At 37.2% G+C, this 20,311-nt stretch overlaps 3 protein-coding genes across 3 annotated transcripts; all 3 read left to right on the top strand.

Annotated features, from left to right (window-relative positions):
• The first annotated feature begins 453 nt into the window (after positions 1-453).
• Positions 454-2,054, top strand: LOC145798202 (disease resistance RPP13-like protein 4). The gene is made up of 4 exons (XM_082885694.1): positions 454-737; positions 1,136-1,250; positions 1,371-1,409; positions 2,034-2,054. Exons 1-4 carry the CDS (start codon positions 454-456, stop codon positions 2,052-2,054), a joined length of 459 nt encoding a protein of 152 aa, XP_082741820.1.
• Positions 2,055-2,093: 39 nt separating this feature from the next.
• Positions 2,094-2,825, top strand: LOC114259946 (uncharacterized). Its single transcript, XM_028199976.2, has one exon. It carries the CDS (start codon positions 2,094-2,096, stop codon positions 2,823-2,825), a length of 732 nt encoding a protein of 243 aa, XP_028055777.2.
• A 458-nt stretch (positions 2,826-3,283) lies between these two features.
• LOC114259939 (S-adenosyl-L-methionine-dependent methyltransferases superfamily protein) lies at positions 3,284-4,516 on the top strand. The gene has a single exon (XM_028199969.2). The coding sequence runs from the start codon at positions 3,645-3,647 to the stop codon at positions 4,335-4,337; it is 693 nt and encodes a 230-aa protein (XP_028055770.1). The 5' UTR covers positions 3,284-3,644; the 3' UTR covers positions 4,338-4,516.
• Positions 4,517-20,311: the final 15,795 nt, after the last annotated feature.

Genomic DNA, 20,311 nt, shown 5'->3' with positions numbered 1-20,311 from the left:
GATTTATGGGGTTGGATTAGTTCCTTGAAACGCCTCGCTTGTTTGAACCTACGTGACGTTGCAAGCCTACTTGAAGTGCCAAACTCGATTGGAAAGCTTTTGAACCTCCAGATTTTGATCCTAGTAGAATGTATTAGATTACAGAAATTGCCTGCATCGATCACGACACTACACAAGCTCACTGTTTTGGATTTGGGGAATTGTCCGGCTCTCAAGTACTTACCACAGGGGATTTCAAGCCTCTCTAATCTTCAAGAACTCTATGGATTCAAACCGGCAAGTCTTACACACACCAAAAGCTGTCACTTTGGCGAACTTAAGAATTTCATTGACCTTTGAGTGTTACATTTAGACATAAACCAAGAAAGCACAATTGAGGACAAGGAGCTTGAAGCACTGGTAGATCTGTAAAAACTGAGGGTGTTATTGATCAATGCTGAAAATTGCGAGGACATGAATATTCTAGAGAAGCTCAACAAGCTCACCCCCCCTCCACATCTTGAAGAGCTGTACTTTGGGCATTATCATGGTGAAGCTACACTGCATTGGATAAACCCTAATTCACTTCCTGAATTACAATATCTTTGCCTTGAGTATGCGAGGCTTGTTGATATGAGTCCGTTGTTTTGGAGCAGTGATGATGGGAATTCATGGAAAGTTGAAGGGCTGTGTTTGAAGTTCTTGCCTAGATTGCAGGTGGAGTGGAGTAGGGTGCAGGGTGTCATGCCCTCACTAAGGTACTTGGAAGTTAGCGACTGTTATATGTTGCTGTTATTCGAATCAAGATCCCCTCATTGCATTTCCTCCTTGCATTTCCTACTTGCAGAGCCATTGGGCCCACTCTTAGGTCCAACTTTGATAATCCGAACTGTTCATATTTTAAGATTTGTTTAGTATATCATATCTGTAAAAAAAATTAAATTGATCGGATATCAGAAAGCATGTGTTCGGAAAACTGTTTATTAAATTCTTTAAGAAAAAATAGTTTTTAGTTCGAGTTTTCCCAACACATGCTTTCTGATATCCGATCAACTTGATTTTTTACAGGTATGATATACTGAAAAAATCTTAAAATATGAACGGTTCGGATTATCAAAATTGAGCCTAAAAGTGGGCCCAATGGCCTTGCAAGTAGGAAATGCAAGGAAGAAATGCAAGGAAGGGATCCTGATTCGCTGTCATTCCCCTGTGATGTTGTGAATCTTGGATCATGGACGAAAAGAGACGAAGAAAACGAGGATGGCAACTTGGTAATTGATACCATCAATGCCCAGAAGAGTGTAATGAATAATTAATGTGCGACTCAAATTCGTTTGGAACTCGCACTGATTTTAGTGATACCATATATGTTAGTGTATTTGTTTGTGTAGTTACAGGATAATGTTTTTAGGTTAGTTCTTTATGAATTGGTATTGTATTGTTCTATATATTGGTCTGAAATTTGGTAGTTCGTTTGTATTGGGTTTGCTAATTTATTTGGGCGATGCGAGATATGAAGCATATTATATTGGATTGTAAAAATGTACCCTATATTGGTAAATTCAAATACAATCATGGACCATGCTTGGTGTTGGTGGAGATTACATTTCTGGTAATTTTGGAAAAATGCTTAAAAGTTGATTTTTTTAATTTTTTTTTATTTATAAAAAATGTGCAAAAATGATGAGAAATAATATGATGCAAAATGAGTTAAAATTTAAATATAACTTTTAATTATCTTCTCAAAATAACCCTTCGTGAGACAGAACGTGGGAAATTGCAATTCTCACTCAAAGCATCATACCTGGAAACAAAAATGAAATTGTAAACGTAAACAAAAGGGGTGGTCGAGTAAGGGGAAATTATCAAAAAGTCCTATTTACCAATCTATTACTCCATTTGGTCCCACATTTATTCTCTTGGATTGACAAGTCCTGTTTGGCATGTTTTGTGGACAGTCAAGTCCCATTTTAAATTTATGTGATATGTGTGTGGACAAGTTTGCCATCTTTTTTGTTTTTTTCTATAGAGGTGTATATTGGGATTGAATGCAGATTTTGTGGGATATTGGTTGATCCACGTTTGGTAATTTGGATCTCATGTTTTGAACACGGATGAACACTACAGTGCTGGTGACCTGCATTCGAAACTTCCACAAAAACAGAGGTCCCGTTTTAGAGATTCTAAAAGGGTATGCGGGTTTAAGCACCTCCATATTCACCGATCTCTGCACAGCTTTGTCCTCCTTCGACCCTTCAACTTTTCTTCTCATGCTCACAATCGTCCCCTTCCTCGTCTGCCTCACCACCATTCTTTTTCTCCGCGAAATCCCACATTCCTCTACCGCCGGCGAAGACAAAGAAGAAGCTTGGTACTTCGGAATCATCAACGCCGTCGCCGTTGTTGTCGCAGTCTATCTCTTACTATTCGATGTCATCGGAGCTCACAATCGTTTAATTTCTCAGTCATTCGCAATCATCCTTCTAATCCTCTTAGCTTCTCTAATTTCAATCCCACTGTATATCGCAACCCAGAATTGGATTCGATCTAATTCCGAATCAAATTCGGACCTCGAGGGGGTTGTGACTGAACCGTTGCTGGGTATGCCGGAGAAAGAGAAAACGGCGATGGAGGCTGCAGTGGCGGTGGAGAGGAGAGCGTCGGTTATCAAAGAGGATCACACGATAATTGAGGTGTTGAAGATGGTTGATTTCTGGGTATTGTTTGTGCCGTTTCTGTGCGGAGTTATTTCACGTCCCACATCACGTGCCTGTAATTCACACTGTCCAGAAAGAGTACTATTACCTTTTTTTTGGAACGTGAATCTCACACACCCCTTCCCATAAATACACACACCTTATAACGTGCCTGTAACCGACACTGTCCAAAAAGAGTACTATTACCTTTTTTTTGGAACGTGAATCTCACACACCCCTTCCCATAAATACACGCGCCACATCACGCGCCTGTAACCCACACCGTCCAAAAAAAGTACTATTACCTTTTTTTGGAACGTGAATCTCACACACCCCTTCCCATAAATACATGCGGGTCTACAAACTCAAATTAACACTTTAATGGCAAAATAGTAAACAAACAATCCAAAGGATTAAACGGTTTAAAAGAAAACAATTAGGATCACATTATGTATATGATAACAAAATGAGATTTACTGGTCAATTCCTCATAAAATAAATCATGAAAGTGAGACAAAACTAAAAATAAATAACAAAAAAAATAATGATTTATTTTATAGTTTTACACGCAAGAGGATTCTTAAACTCGTAACCAAACAGAGTGTTAGAATAGCGCAAGAGTTGTTTGCGTACTCATGTGAGGGAGATTAATACAACCCTGCAACCAAACACGCGGGTTGAGCTCCCAATCCCATCATCAATCATCATCAAATCAACCTCCTCGATGCATACGAATCTGGTGCTTTAGCTGTTGATCAACAATGGATTCCACCACCAGTGCAATCTCTCTCTAGAAACCCCAAGGAATTCCTCTCCAAAGCGACGTCGTGAAGGTCCAATCCATCACATTCAAACCCTATTCTTCTTCACAGTTCATCAACAATGGAGGAGACCCCAATTCGAACCTCTCTCTAAAACACAACCCCAACCCCAACCCAGTAAGAGAAAAAAATAAAAATAAATAAACAAATGGAAAGACACATACAGATCCTCCTGAACAGAATATCATTCGCATCGCTGACCATAGGCACTATGACCCTCCTCTTCCTCTTCCTCCAGACCCCAGAAACCTGCGTCCCTCAAGGCTCCATCCCCAAACCCCACCAGAAGTTCCCAAAGTCCACCTGCGACTTCTCTCACCGCGCTTTCACCTCCATCGACAAGAAGAACAAGCGCCTCTGGTCCACCAAGGACTGGCTCAACAAGCTCCACTCATTCTCTTCCTTCTTCACCGACCTCCAAACCCTAAATCACCTCCACAACCACTCCAAAGTCCTCTGCGTCTCCGCCGGCCCCGGCCACGAGGTCATGGCTCTGAAACAGATCGGCGTCGGGGATGTTACCGGAGTCGAGCTGGTTGACTCGCCGCCGCTTGTTAGCCGAGCCGATCCTCACAACTTGCCGTTTTTCGATGGGGTGTTTGATCTAGGGTTCAGTGCTCATTTGGAAGAGGCGCTTTTTCGGGAGAGGTTCGCGGCGGAGATGGAGAGGACGGTGAGAGTGGGAGGCGTGTGCGTGGTGGCGGTGGAGGAGTGTGGGAAAGAGGAGGTGAAAGAGGTTGCGAAATTGTTTCGGAAATCCAGGTTTGTTAGTGCCAAGAATGTTACATTAACCGGATCCAAAATGACTCGAATTATATTGAGAATAACAACACCTCCTTGAATTTATTTATTTATGACAATCTTTGATTCTTTGATATATTTGTTTAATTATATATAGGTCTCTGATTATGGAATGGGATTCCAAGTGTGTAATGTGTGTTTAATTGATAGCTTTCAAATTATCATCAATCCAAGTGTTCCATAAAATTTAGAACGTTAATGGATTGAATTTACTGAACAGTTTTAAAGTGTCCTTCTTTGGTGAACTTTGATTCTAAATAAACTAGAGGAGCTAAATGCAAATGATCTTTGACTTTAGTTGCTGAGATTGTGATTCCAGGGTCTTCCACATCCCTGTCATGATATTAGGAATTCATCTCCAAACTCTACTCCTCTTGTTCATGCATTATGGTAGTGTACAATGAATGATGATGAGAGGTTCAAAATGATTAATTTTTTGTCACCAATTTAGTGATACCCCTCTTTGATTAGATACTACTTTTGATTTAGGGATTCTTTAGGTGGGCCTTGATCAACTTTTCAGTCCAATTAGAATTAAAAATCTCCAGCAGTTGCATTGCAATGTGTTAAAAATTGCACTTCTTATGCGATAATTAGGGTTTGGTTTTGTATGATACTTATCAATTTTTGTAGTTACAACCAGATCACCCCACAAATCATTAATTGCCCCTCTGTCATGTTCTTCTGTGGATTGCTGGTTTCACCAATTTTATCTGACCTTGGGAGATCTCCTTGTTTTGGCTCGCCTTTTGAGCAAATAAGAGCTCTGCTCGATAAGGTGGGATTATCAAAATTTTTAGACCCTGAACAATTCTTCTTCTTTTCTTTTAATCTGAACATTTGTTCATTAAAGGTCTTCTGTAATGTCCACTAATATTTGTCTATTTTGGATTATGTGGATAACTTGGAATTAAGAGTGTATAGGCCTTTGCTTTTTATACATTCAAGTGTACATACTACATGGGCAGTGTTCCCATGGCACATTTATCTTATAAACTCTTTAATCTATGCCCGAAAAATAAATAAAATAAAATAAAGAAGCAGAAGTTTTGACAAAAAGAAGAAATCGGAATGCCTGGGCTTTTCATGTCCAATTATCAGAATTTAGTGGGAATTTTAATCATCTAAGAGGGTTGATAAAAGGTATCCCTTCGGTGATTGCCAGCAGGTTGTGGCAAAGAGGCATGGTAGTGCCAAATGCTAGGTTGGGATGTGCCTAGAAGCTCGTTGGGCTTGCCTATGGGCTGCCCCCACTATCCAATGGGTGTTACAATGCTATGGTCTCTGCAAGGGAACATGACTTTGGCTACTCTGGAGAGCCATTGTCTGCCCTTCATTGGCCAAAGGCGTGGCAATGCTAGTGTTAGTGTGAGACGTGCCTAGAGGCTGCTTGACCTTGCCTATGGGTTGTCCAAGCTTCGCTAATGGCGTTGCCTTGCCAAAGATTGGTTTTGATCAATTCACAATTTTTTCAATTTTCCTATAGATCTACTAAATGTTATTCTTGCTAATTACATGCTCAGCGTAGTTAAATTAATAAATTAGAATGCATATTCCTTCTATTATAACTTTTTATTTCTCAAAATTTGAAGAATGAATCTCAAATGTTATTCATATTTTTCCTTGCTCTTAGAGTATATCAGATTATCATCAACAAATGCCAAGACAAAATCATCTAAATAAGCCTTGAACACATGATGCATCAAATCCATTATGTGCATTTACAACTCCGAAAGACATGATTAAAAATTCATAATATCTATACCTTGTACGGAAAATTGTTTTCTCCACATCCTCTGCAATGGAGATTATTTGTGCCCCTTGTGTAATGAATCAACTAAGTCATATATTCTCTGCAATGGATTATTAAGTGTGATGTTTTTTAGAGTACGGATGTGACGACTTTTCACTACTAAGATAAGTTTAATTATGATGCCCTTGACTTTTACCTTATATTTCTCGGCATGTTCTGCATTAGTGGAACCTTTCCTTTTCCTAAAGTCTTGCTGCAATGGGAAAAAAAAAAAAAAAAAACCTGCATTGTCTTCCCCCTCCTGGTTTGGAGCCTTACAAGTTACAAGTTACTAGCTGTAAGGTTAGGCTATTCTAGATAATTATTCAGTAAAGGTGTATGTAACACCATAGTAGTTGTACTTCCCGTTATCTGGCAACTGATCATTTCAGAAATTCAGTGATCTTTGTATGGTGCCTGTCCTGGGGGAAGAAGGGTTGAGGTGGGGGGTTGGGTCTAGCTTGCTTTCATGAAGTGGGTGTTTTCAGAATTGTTAGCCAAAATATTTGATGCTTTATTGTTATGTAACTTTACTACTTGTATACTATCCCAAAAAAAAACTTTACTACTTGTATATTAGTTGTTATTTTTTATATTTCATTAATGTTCCAAAGGTTTAAATGTTGTCTCGTAGAAGAGCATTTGGGCGTCAAGGAAAAACTCTTTATGTTTATTTAGTTATTGCAGCGGCAATAGTTTTCATGGTTAAAATCTGACTAGGCATTAGTTTCCCTGTGTATCATATTATGAGATTAAGGTCAGCCTTATTAAAGCATCAAAACAATTCTGATGGGCCATGCCTACTATCATAACTTGCCATTACATTCTCAGTTTGGGTTTGGCATCCATTTAGACGAGGGTTTGGTTCCCGTCTCAGTGTGTAACTGAGATAGAGAGGTGGGTTTGGATTAGGGGATTGTGGCTCTGGGATATTATGAGATTAAGGTCAGCCATATTAAAGCATCAAAACAATTCTGATGGGTCATGCCTACTATCATAACTTGCCATTACATTCTCCGTTTGGGTTTGGCATCCATGTAGACAAGGGTTTGGTTCCCGTTTCAGTGTGTAACTGAGATAGAGAGGTGGGTTTGGATTAGGGGATTGTGGCTCTTTTTTTTTTTTTGGGGGGGGGGGGGGGGGGGGTTGGAGTTGGAGTTGGATGGTGCTAAGAATGTTACATAGATTGGGTTGAAAGTAATCTGATTTAGTATGAGAATTAATGTTTTTCTATGACAATCTTTAATCAATAACATATTGACTTGATTTTATATCTCTCTAATGAGGGTAATGTATTTGGCTTATGCAATGTGTGTTTTCTTAACTGTTTGTGAATTTGCAGAAACTGAAATTTCTGCCTTGGATTGATTCCATTTATTTATGTTATTTGCTGTAATTCATGTGAAATTGGAGTACAGTATAACAATGCAAATTTAGCAGGATTTGAAATTCAGCACACTTTCGGATTGAAGAAATAGAGGCTAAATCATTTGATGAAGTATAGACAGAAAGTTAACAAAACATTGTTACCTTATCTTAGCATCCTTCTTAGGTCTTTGTTTGGTGACTTTTGACTCCAACTAGACATTCAATTATATACGTCTTAGCTGTGTCTTGATTTCTAAGTAGAAAACCGTAGTGTGTAAGTTCGTCGACCTGTGGTTGCTACTAAGTTTTTAAGTCTTTGGAAGTTCCTTTCAGTATATCTCAGATGAATTATTAGTTTATCTAAGAACTCTTGCCATTTCTTGTGATCCCTGCTTCGCTATCAATGAAATAAAAACAGGAATTACTTGTTAAAAATGTGCAAATGCTATTTTAGAAATGGGAAAGCATTAATATGGAAGGGGATTTAGATATTTTTATCTTTTGGAAAGGTACATTGATTCCCTTGTTTCCTGAACTTCATATATCTATATATACTTCATATATCTATATATATATAGCAGACATGTAAGAAAGGTTCAGATCAACTCTCATCCTCTTGGATATATGGCTTTTCATGCCATGCTTCACTTTCCTAGGTATAATAAACAGTACTCTGGTCTCGTTTGTAACTCTGCTTCTCCTGACATGGGTTTTCATGATTCAAAGTGCAGTGTCAAAAAAAACTTCTATGACAGTTTAGGATGCTCATCTTGGAATTCTATGAATATAGATGAACACTCAACTTTTGGGTGGGGGGGGGGGGGGGGGGGGGGGGGGCGGAAAGATGTTGGGAAAGCACACATTCTAAATATAGATATTTAGGAAAGTTAATAAATCTGGACTAGCTGAGGATTCAGGGACTGGTGGGGGGTAGGAAGCAAGATGAGGGATTGCGTGCTATGCTGGGTTTGTCACGAGGAAATTCTACTTTACACATTTCAAAGAAAATCTGCATACGGACCGGTTTCAGCTGTTAAAATTTAAAAATAAATAAATAAATTTGAGCCATTGATCATAATCACATTAAATCATAATTAACATTATTTTAAAACATAACCAAAGATTGCTTTGCTCGTAATGAATTATAACCAACACTGCTTTGTAACATATTCAAATAATAACAAAACAATCAACTTTAATTTAACAATTTACCAATCTCACTGCCCTAATGCCCATAATCAAACACATCAAAAGTGCATAATAAACAGTAATGTGGACCATAAGGTATATAACACATATATTGTAGCATACTAGCATGACCCTTTGTGTTTGTTTATTTGTTTGTTTTGATACATATGATGGGTTGTCATGATTAGATAGGGGCTTTTCAAGGTTTTGACAATGAAGATGAAAATGAAGATGATGACATATCTGTCCTCTTAGACCATCACCAACGCTTCAGCAAACCTGATATCAAATTCAAAATTTGATGAAAAAGTCACTTTTTTGAGCTCCAACGGTTTTACCAAATCGATTTCAAATCCAGAATTCAGCAAATCTTGTACCAAAATGAGAACAGGCGAAGCATTTTACCAAATCACTGTTCCTAATCGTTGGGAGAGACCAACCGGTCAACCAGCCGGTTGCCCGGCCGGTTGACCAACCGGTCGATCGCCTAAAGGTTCAAACGGTTCGAAAAAAAGGTTCAAACAGTAAAAAAAAAAAAAAAAAAAATTTTTTTTGCCTAACCGGTCGACCAGCCAGTCGACCACTAAAAGGTTCAAAAAGTTCAAAAAAAAAAAAAAAAATCAAAAAAAAAAAAAAAAAATTTCGCTTAATCGGTCGACCAACCGGTTGTCCCTGGTACAAATTTGATGAAAGTACACCGTTGGAGCGAGTGGTATCAAATTGGTAAAATGAGTCATTTTTGACTCAAATTTGGTGAAAAATCTGAGTAACCGTTGGAGATGCTCTTATTACGACTGAACTTTTTTCAGAATCAACTTTTGATTTTGGCATGTGCGGCACGAATTTCGTCAATCTAAATGGAACCATTCAAGTGGAGGGAGATAAAAAGCAAAATGGCCAAAACTAAGGAATATTTGGTTATTTGAAAAAAAAAATAAAATTAAAGGGGTAATTCCACGAGTAAAATAAACAAACATTAAATATTAGGAAGTCACCATATATATGTTTCAGAAAATATGCATGGCAACAAGTAGCAACAAAAGCAGCAAAACAACTAAACTGTAAGCATTAGGAAGTAACACAATAGAAGCTTAATTATCCTTACAAACATTATAATTCATCAAATTTAAGATAAACTCGGTCTCAAATTTCTCATTATTATAGTTCATAAAAATAAAGGATAAACTCAGTTTCTCAGAACTACTGAGAGACACATATTTGGGCAGTTTGTCAATGATGTCTCACATTATCAGTTCCACAAGAACCTCCTCTACGACTGGTACTTGATTCTTCAATAGCATTAACAAATACAATTGGAAGGCCGTTACCTTGAAATTTTTAAATGATAATTTTTTGAGATTCTTCAACAGCATTAACAATTACAATTGGAAGGCTGTTACCATGAAATTTTTAAATGATAATTTTTTGAGACTCGGCAGGCAAAATACCAAATTGCTTTCCATTGTAACTCCTGTGAGGAAGTCTCCTGACAATTGAAACAAAAATTCACTTGAAATTAGCTAAAATTTAAGAAGCAACAATTTGGAAGAGACTAGAATGGGTGTCTAGATCCTCACATCTTGACATGTTGCCTCATGATCCACGATCAACGTTTGAAGGTTTGGACATTGTTTAAAAAATGCAGCAAGACCCATCAGATCAATTTGAGTATAGTTTGTTTTTGGCTCCAAATGGATGAGGTTTTCGAATACAAAAAGATCCTTTGTCTGCAGAAACTTTGGACAAAGAGAACAATTTTTTACATCAAATATGTTAATGTAAATTGTGTAAATTACCACACCACCAACTCCACCTACCATCTCCACTACCACCCACTCCACCTACCACCTCCACTACCACCCACTCCACCTACCACCTCCACTACCACCTTCACCTACTCCCAAATCCTCTCCTATATAACACCTTGTAATATACACAATATACACATCAATTAATACACATCAATCAATAATACATCAATGTTTAACATGGTATCAGAGCTAGGTTAAGAACCTAGTAATTTTCGTTCCACCGGCGGGCGGCAATCTCGCCTTGGCCGCCCGCCGGACAAACCCAAAATTCCCTAATTTCTTCTTCAATGGCAGATTCTTCAACAACACTTCACCACCGCAGCACCAGATCCGATCACAACCGTTGGATCCCACTTTTCCTCTCATCAATCCAAATCCTTCTCTAGGACACCACTCATCACCCACACACCACTCATGCACACACGGGTTTAGCTTCTCTAGGACACACCTCTCACACACCCATTCACGTAGCAGCAGCAGGGAGAGACACACCACGGAGGAGAACTTGAGATACACACTACACACACCATTCACATATACACCACACAGCACACAACACACGGGGCTGGTTCTCTCCTTCCACACACAACACACGGCTGCCAACATACACATGCATGGACACACGGCAGAACAACACACATGGAGACCCAGTAGCCACTCTCTCCCACCATGCACACACGCACACACAGCAAACACACAAGATACACACCATTCACATATACACCACACAGCACACAACACACAGGGCTGGTTCTCTCCTTCCACACACAACACACGGCTGCCAACATACACATGCATGGACACACGGCAGAACAACACACATGGAGACCCAGTAGCCACTCTCTCCCACCATGCACACACGCACACACAGCAAACACACAAGATACACACACAGACACCCAAGCACAAATTCCACATCTCTCTCTCAACAGTCAGTGCAATCCCTCTCTCTAGATTTAGTATATACAGAGAGCTATGGAGTCTAAGCCAAGCTTACTGAGGAACATTCTGGTTCGACTCTTTGTCTTCGGTGTTCTCATCATCGCCGTCCGATTCGCCTACGTCGTCACCATCAGAGGCGAATCCTGCGATCTCGGAAGCTTCTGCTTCTTTTCCTCGCCGGAAAATCTCAACCTCGTGATCGGCGTCCAAAATCGCAAGTCATTGGCGATCATTACAAACGACGCCATCAACTCCGGTGGGACGCCGTGGTTGATGATCCTGAAACATCCGCCACTCCATTATTGCCCCGGTCTTGAATGGGCTTATGATGAGTTGAGGCGTATCCAGCAAGAGAGCACGTCATCAAGCGAGGCCTCTTACAGTTCCGAAAGATTGAAGTCCATCTCATCCCCCACTTCCTGTATTACGGAGCATCTTTCATGCCGTGTCTTATATTCCTGTTGTCTGACAACGGACATTGGATGTGTTTGCCTTCTTTATCTAATCTGCTACTGCTGGATACTGCTAGTTTTCTCTTTCTCTCTCTCTATGAGAGCCATGTTTGTTTCAAATCAAAAAAAAAAAAAAAAGTGTGAGTGGATCTGACACTCCACTTCCTTTTCCTCTCCTCTTTTCCGTTGCTCAGCTTTTCCAACCCATTTTTTTTTCTTTTTATTTATTTATTTATTGTTTTGTTTCTCCCACCGCCCAACTTTTGTCCCCCTCTTTCCGTTTCTTTTTATTTTTATATTATTCCCCTCCTCTTCTTTTCTTTAACAAATACCACCCACCTCTGCTTTTTTAACTCTTTCTTTTATTTTATTTCATTTCCTACACTGATGTTTTTCATCTAATCCATCTCCCAATATTTATCTATTTTCTTTATCTCTTGTTTTCTTTCCTTTTATTTTTATTTTTACACAAAACACTATCAAAAAAAAAAAAAAAAAAAACAACAGAGGAAGAAGATGAACTGCACACCAAACTCATTTTATTCCTGTCGGGGCTCACCCCGATCACCATTTTACACCAAAAAAAAAAAAATCGGCACAGTGGGATTTTTCTTTTCCCTTCTCTACTCTACTGCAGGTCTCTTCTTTTTGCCTCCGTCCTGGGCGGCCCTTGACGGTGTTGCCTCAGTGCTTCCTAGTCCACCGAGCACGTTCCCTCCCCCATACTCTTCCACTGCAGCATATGGCGGACCTCCAAATCGGAACATCACGGTGGCCTTCCGCTTCAGCTCCTTGTTTTCCGCCTTTAGCACACTTATCTCTGCTCGCGCATCCTTATACATGCGCTGGAGCAGAGCCAGCTGGGCGTTTAACTGCTGCACCTCATTTGTCCTACTCTGCAGCCGGTGCGACAGGTTTGTGACCGCAGTCATGGTTTCCACACATGACTTCAAAGTATACTGATTGGCCTCAATATCAGTTTGCACCGCCTTTTTTTGCTCCACAGACCGCATCGGAAAGTTCAACGGAGCAAACCCAGCGGTGTTTGGTTGAGGTTCACTGGCCACCGCACCAGTTCTCTCTCCTGTGGATTCGTTGAGGTCGGGAAAGAGAGTGAGCAGCCCACGGGAAGACGAAGCCATTTTCTGGGCAACAGAATGTTCCAAAGTCTCTCTCTCAGAAACGGAAGAGTTTTTCCAAGGAATTTCGCAGGTTTTTTTGCCTCTGCCTCGGCCTCAGGCTCCGTCTTGGTTAAATAGCCGAGGCAGCCACGCGCATCGCGCGCCTCTTGACGCCGACAACCTGGCACGCCTTTTCATGGCACGCCTTTTGATGACTCGGGCACGCCTTTTGATGACACACCTTTTGAGGGCACGACTTTTGAGGGCTCGATATCTACATCCATGTATATCTTTTGGGCAGCCTATCTACACACTCATACAGTGTCTTCTACACCAGTCAGCTTTATCAATCCCTTTGTTTCAACCTCAAATAGGTTTCTATCTTCACACCTATTTGAGTTTGAGGGGGGGTTATACACAGTATCATGTATAAGTCGCCCATGGCGCACTCCCTAAGTCACCCCCTTGGTGCACCACCACTATCTTCTACAACGGTCTGACACGACCACACAGTGTCTGCTACATCGGTCCGGCATGACCTCGTAAACTGTCCTGCTACAACGGTCCGACATGACCCCATAAACTGTCTTCTACAACGGTCCGACATGACCCCATAAACTGTCCCAACATTGATTCCGGTCAGCTACTACATCGGTCCGACATGACCCCGTAAACTGTCTTCTACAACGGTCCGACATGACCCCGTAAACTGTCCTGCTACACCGGTCCGACATGACCCCATAAACTGTCTTCTACAATGGTCTGACACGACCACACAGTGTCTGCTACAACGGTCCGACATGACCCCGTAAACTGTTTGCTACAACGGTCCGACACGACCATACCGTGTCTCCTATAACGGTCTGACACGACCATACCGTGTCTCCTATCCTATTTTATTTTATTTATCAGTTTATTTTTCTGTTTTGTTACTCTCTCCAAACTCAAGTTGGCTAGTGCCTATCCTCCTTGAGTTTGAGGGGGGACTGTTAATGTAAATTGTGTAAATTACCACACCACCAACTCCACCTACCATCTCCACTACCACCCACTCCACCTACCACCTCCACTACCACCCACTCCACCTACCACCTCCACTACCACCTTCACCTACTCCCAAATCCTCTCCTATATAACTCCTTGTAATATACACAATATACACATCAATTAATACACATCAATCAATAATACATCAATGTTTAACAAAATAATTAGTCAGGAAAATCTTGTTTCATGACACACCAACATATAAAAAGTATCACTCTTGCCCTGAGTTTCAACAAGTAGCATCATTTTGGTTTTCCTTTAAGCAAAAACTAATGCTATGTTTTGCCAAAGCCTCTACATATGTTGTTTATTTGACCAAAAGCTCTAGCGATCCACACGATATAATTGCACACCATAGCTTCGGAAAACTTGAATTTTTTAATTTTATTTTAATGAGCACATTTGTAAAAAAATATTTATTTTTAATTTGAAATAATACAAAATTAATTAAATGGTTTAGTTCGTACAAAATTAATTAAATGGTTTAGTTCGTTAAAATTCATATTTAATACCAAAATTAAATATTGTATTATATTAAATAACGTATAAATCAAAGTTTAATTTTAAAATCATACTAAAGCATAAAAAAAATTCCAATGAAACTAAAACCATGCTAAGCATATGAAAAAGAAACCAAAAATAAATAAAAAATCAACTACTTATTAAGAACATCAACTGATCTCTTACAACATCTCTAATCTTTAAGTTCTTTTTGTCAAATTTAAATTTAATGAAAGAGTGTTAAAAACTATCTCTAATATTTTCATCAAATATTTATCAAATCAAGGGAGAAATATATTGTTTCATCAAATCCATCATCAAATTTAAAAGGACAAAATATTGAAGATTATTATTATTTTATTTAATTTTTTCAAATTTGATAGATTTTTTTTTGGTGATAAAAAGAATTTTTTTTTTAAAAAAAAATTGATAAAAATTTATTAAAAATGTTAAAGTAACTCATATTAAATCAATTTTTTACTCAATTTTAAAATTAAATTAAATATAAAAAAAAAATAGTAAAGCTCTTCATCCTACTAACAATTTCGTAACACTCAATTCTGCTCCCACGTTTCTCTTTTTGTGACTAGCTCACTGAAGTTTTCAAATTGCTACAAAGACACTTTAGCTCATAAAGAAACCAATTAAACTCCATAAAAATGATAAACAAAATCACTTCATATAGTCAATTTTTTAATTTAATGATGTGTAAATAAATGATTGATCAATAATGTGTAAATAAGATAATTGAAAGATGATTAGAGAAAATATGAGATAGAGATTTGGCTTAGATATTTGGGCAAATTTTACTTTATCCTCTTGTGGTTTGGGCCATGTACGGTTTACCCTCTAACGTTTGGAAATTATCACGTAATCCCTCTGTGGTTTGTGTGGACTGAAGTACATCGTTAACGATTTATTAAAAAAGACTTAAATATTCTTATATTTTCGTTATTTGTTTAGAAGGTAAAGTGTACTTTAACTCCTATACTTTATTCCATATGAGATTTACCCCATTAAAATTTGAAAATGAACATATATAACCCCTTATGTCTGCTACGTGCTTGTTCTTAAGTTAGACGGAGCGTTTACTAGTGCACTTCAGTTTATAAACCACATGGGAGTTATGTGGTCATTTTAAAATTTTAGAGAGATAAACTACACATGACTCAAATTACAGGAGATAAATGGAAGTTTGCCCTAGATATTTTACAATATAGTGGGATCGAGAAAAAATATTACGAAAACATGTGGGGTGTAAGTCATGCTCCATATTTGTATAATTTTTTTTTTATATGCCATTGAGAAGTAAATCCCTCATATTTTAATAACTGTCACATCATTAAATTTAAAAAATAGATCAAATTTTTGAACTTCGTAACATTATGCATTTTTTTATTTAAAGGAGAGTGGAAATATAACTATTTGGCAGTTGTGTTGTGATCATGCAAATTTATGACAAAAATTCAGAGCAGAAGAAGAAAGAAAGAAAGAGTACCTGAAACGAGCCAAGGTTCTCTCCTTGCAACCTGGTACTTGCGCCCGTCCTTGCAGGCCTTCGGGTCTACTTTTAGGCCCAATTTTAATAATCCGAACCGTTCATATTTTATGATTTATTCAGTATATCATACCTGTAAAAAATCAAGTTGATCGGATATCAGAAAGTATGTGTTTGGAAAACTGTTTATTAAATTATTTAAAAAATAGTTTTTAGTTCAATTTTTCGAACACATACTTTCTGATATCCGATCAACTTGATTTTTTACAGGTATGATATACTGAATAAATCATAAAATATGAACGGTTCGGATTATCAAAATTGGGTCTAAACGTAGACCCGAAGGCCTGCAAGGACGGGCGCAAGGATGGAGGCTGCAAGGAGAGGATCCTGATTCACCTGAAACCACCAATTTTTGAGAGTAAGGGACGCCAGAGAGTAGCCTCACAACCCTACTCCAATACTTAAATTTCCTCTGTCTGCCCCAATGAGTTAAGAGTCTCTCCTTGCAAGTCCGTACTTGCGTCCGTCCTTGCAGGGCTTCGGGTCTACTTTTAGGCTCAATTTTGATAATCCGAACCGTTCATATTTTATGATTTATTCAGTATATCATACCTGTAAAAAATCAAGTTGATCGGATATCAGAAAGTATGTGTTTGAAAAATTGAACTAAACATTATTTTTTAAAGAATTTAATAAACAGTTTTCCGAACACATGCTTTCTGATATCTGATCAACTTGATTTTTTACAGGTATGATATACTGAATAAATCATAAAATATGAACGGTTCGGATTATCAAAATTGGGCCTAAAAATAGACCCGAAGGCCTGCAAGGACGGGCGCAAGGACAGAAGCCGCAAGGAGAGGATCCTCACTCTGCCCCAATACTCCACATTTGCTTTAACTAGAGATGACGAACACTTGAGCCACAAGTTTCTGGCATGGACACAAATCATACTCAACTTACACAGATTCGGTGCACATTGTTAAGGTTGTTAGACTTATTTATTTATTTTGATGATTTATTTAATTATATTTTAATTTATTTAAAAGAAAAAAATAAAATCTAAATTTTATTTTGATGATTTGTTTAATTATGTTTTAATTTATTTAAAAGAGAAAAATAGAATCAAAATTTATTTTGTCCCATTATTTCTCACCTAAACCTTTATCCTAAATGTTGTTAGAATGTATTTAATATTTGATTAAATCAGGAGTTCAAATAGCCCAAAACAGAGGTTCAAACAGTCCAGTGCAACATCAGTTCAAAAGGTTCAAAAAGTTCAAGTGGAAGATATTCAAATTTATAATGATGGAATGAAAAATATTCAAATTAGTAATGATGGAGTACAACGGTTATAAATGGCTATAAACGACTATAAATTCAAATGAATACAACAGTTATAAACGGCTATAAGTTTCATTATATATACTAAAGCCTCTAATGTAAACAAGTTACAAAAAAAAAAAAAAAAAAAAAATCAGAAAGTATTCTTTGATCTATAATCACTCACATCTATTCTCTGAAAAATTCTTCGAGAAGTGTTCTTCAATTTTTGTTTACATCATCTCTCAAAAATTATACACCGAGCCTTATAGCATTAAACTCATCTTTCCTGTGTGAGATTTACAGAAAAATCAAAACTTCATTTTATATATCTATCTTTGAGAGATATTTATTGTAAGCTTTCTTTGAAAGCAAAAATACTATTTCATCTTGTAAAAGTGTTGCAAACACTGTGCTCTTGGAATCTTGAGAGTGATTGTGAATCACTTAAGATTTGTAAGGGTTTGGGCTTGTGAAGTTTGTGTAAAATCTGTGGAGGATTGCTCCATTTGTAAAGAGGTTGCTAGCACCTCTATGAAGATAGAAGATAGTGGAAAATCTCAAGTGAAGTTTGAGGAGTGGATGTAGGCTTGGTTGGAGCCGAACCACTATAAATCTGTTTGTCTCATCTTCCCTAATCTCTTTACTTTCCTACTACTGTTATAACTATCTAATATTCATGTGTTAATCCTTTGATTTACCCTGTATGTTAGTTATACTTCATTATTATTTTGCTTGATTATCTACTGTTAAGTTCATCATTGTGCTTGTTAATAATTTGTTGTACTAATAGTTAATTTTATTAGGGTATTATTAATTTTAATTTGTAAAAACTTAATTCACCCCCTATTAGGTTGCCTTTTGGGTAACAATTGGTATCAGAGCCTGGGGCTCTTGTTTAGATTTAACAATCTTGAGTTTTTTGATCCATAGCAACCATGTATTCTACTTACTCTGTTGTAGGACAAGCTAACAATAGGCCACCTCTCTTTGATGGTAGTAATTACATTCATTGGAAAGAAAAAATGACTTTGTACCTTCAAGCTACCAATTATGCTTTGTGGCTCATTATCACTAAAGGTCCTAAAATCCCTACAAAGATAGTAGACCATATCAGTGTGCCTAAACTTGAGGATGAATTTGATAAGTGTGATTATAAACTTCTACAAGCTAATGCTAAAGTCAAGCTTATTCTTGTGTGTGGACTAGATGCAAATGAGTACAATAAAATTTCTAGGTGTATTACTGCTACAGAGATTTGGGGTAAACTTGAAATCACCTATGAAGGAACTAGCCAAATAAAAGAGTCTCGGATTGACATGCTTATTCATGATTATGAACTCTTTACTATGGAATCATTTGAATCTATTTATGAGATGTTTTATAGATTTACCAATATTATTAATGCTCTAAAATCTCTTGGTAAATCTTATACTAATGGTGAGCTTGTAAGAAAAATACTTAGGTCTTTGCCAAATGAATGGGAAGCTAAGGTTATGGCTATCCAAGAAGCAAAATACCTAACAAAATTAGGCATTGAAGAACTCCTAGGCTTACTCATGGCTCATGAACTTTCAATGATGGATGGCAGCAAAAAGGAAGCCATTTGGGGATAAAATGATGGAGTAGCTAACTTGTGTCTCATGGCTCTTGGAGAAGAAGAATCCACTCAAGATAAGGTAATTTCTAATTATGTAGAATTTGAAAGTGCTTTCAATGAATTACATGACATATTTAGAAACGTTTGTGTTAAGAATTTTAAATTAAAGAAATTAGTTACTTCTCTTTCAAATGATGTGGGTGTTTTAAAAAAGAAAAATGCTACTTTGAAAAATGGTTTTACGTCTATTGCTAATGAGAAAAACATTTTGAAAAACAATGTTGAGAATTTAAACAAAACTCTTGAAAATTTTGTAAAAGGAAAAGAAAACCTTAACAAGTTTTTTGGAAATAAAAGATGTGTTTTTTAGAAAGTAGGCATTGGTTTTGATCCTCCTAAACCTTTTATGAGATTAAATGTTCTTGAGACTAATCCCCATAGACCCAAGAAAGTATAGGTACCAAGAAAGAAATCAAGATATTTTGTAGGTGAAATCTCAAAGAACACCAAGGACTTCGAGAGGAAATGCACAACAAGAGTGTTCAATCTAAAGAGCAAAATCAACTTCTACAAGAAGAGGAATGATGAAATGAAAATCACCAAGATGAACGATAGAGGTAATGTATGGGTGAAGATTCCAAAGAGGTAAATGAATGTATAACTCCTAACACACCTTTAAGCTTAAAGTTCTATATTCTTTAAGGTATGATTTGTGTACAATAGGTTGTGTTTAATCATTACTTCCATGTAACCTAATTGTACTAAGTTTGCTAAGTCATGTTCTACTAGTTTCTTTCAAACATTCATTGAACTCAAAAATGAGAATTATATTATTTTGATGAATGCCTATTAGAATATGAACGATTCATGTATTCATTAACATTTTATATCATGTCATCCATTGCTATGAAAAATAAATAAGAAGTGATAAGTTTTTTTTGTGAGCATACTTTTCACATCTTATATATGACTTCATACTAATATGTTAATTCCTTTTTGAGTCATATCTTTGTAGAATAAATTTTGATGTCATAGCATGTTTTTGAGATGTATACTATCTATATTTTGAATTCTACATATGTGATCTCAAGAATATGCTAAATATGAAAATTTCATGCTTACATGCTTACATGCTTTACATTGGAATATTTGAATGAGTTATGAAATTCGTTGATTATGATCCATCAACAATGTCTAAATGAAAAAAAGTATCAAACGTTTGTAGAGACATTGCCTCTATTCTATTGAATATCTTTTGAATATGGATTATATTGACATACATCTCATGAAATGCTTTTGATTGATAAATTGTTGAATTAATTATTTATAGCATTCATGTTGTGTTCCACATTGAGTAAAATGTTT

This window comes from Camellia sinensis, chromosome 8 (genome assembly GCF_055761805.1).
Source record: "Camellia sinensis isolate YWXY chromosome 8, ASM5576180v1, whole genome shotgun sequence".
NCBI classification, from domain to species: domain Eukaryota; kingdom Viridiplantae; phylum Streptophyta; class Magnoliopsida; order Ericales; family Theaceae; genus Camellia; species Camellia sinensis.
Note: the sequence above shows the minus strand (reverse complement) of the source record. Positions and strands in the feature narration are given on the sequence as shown.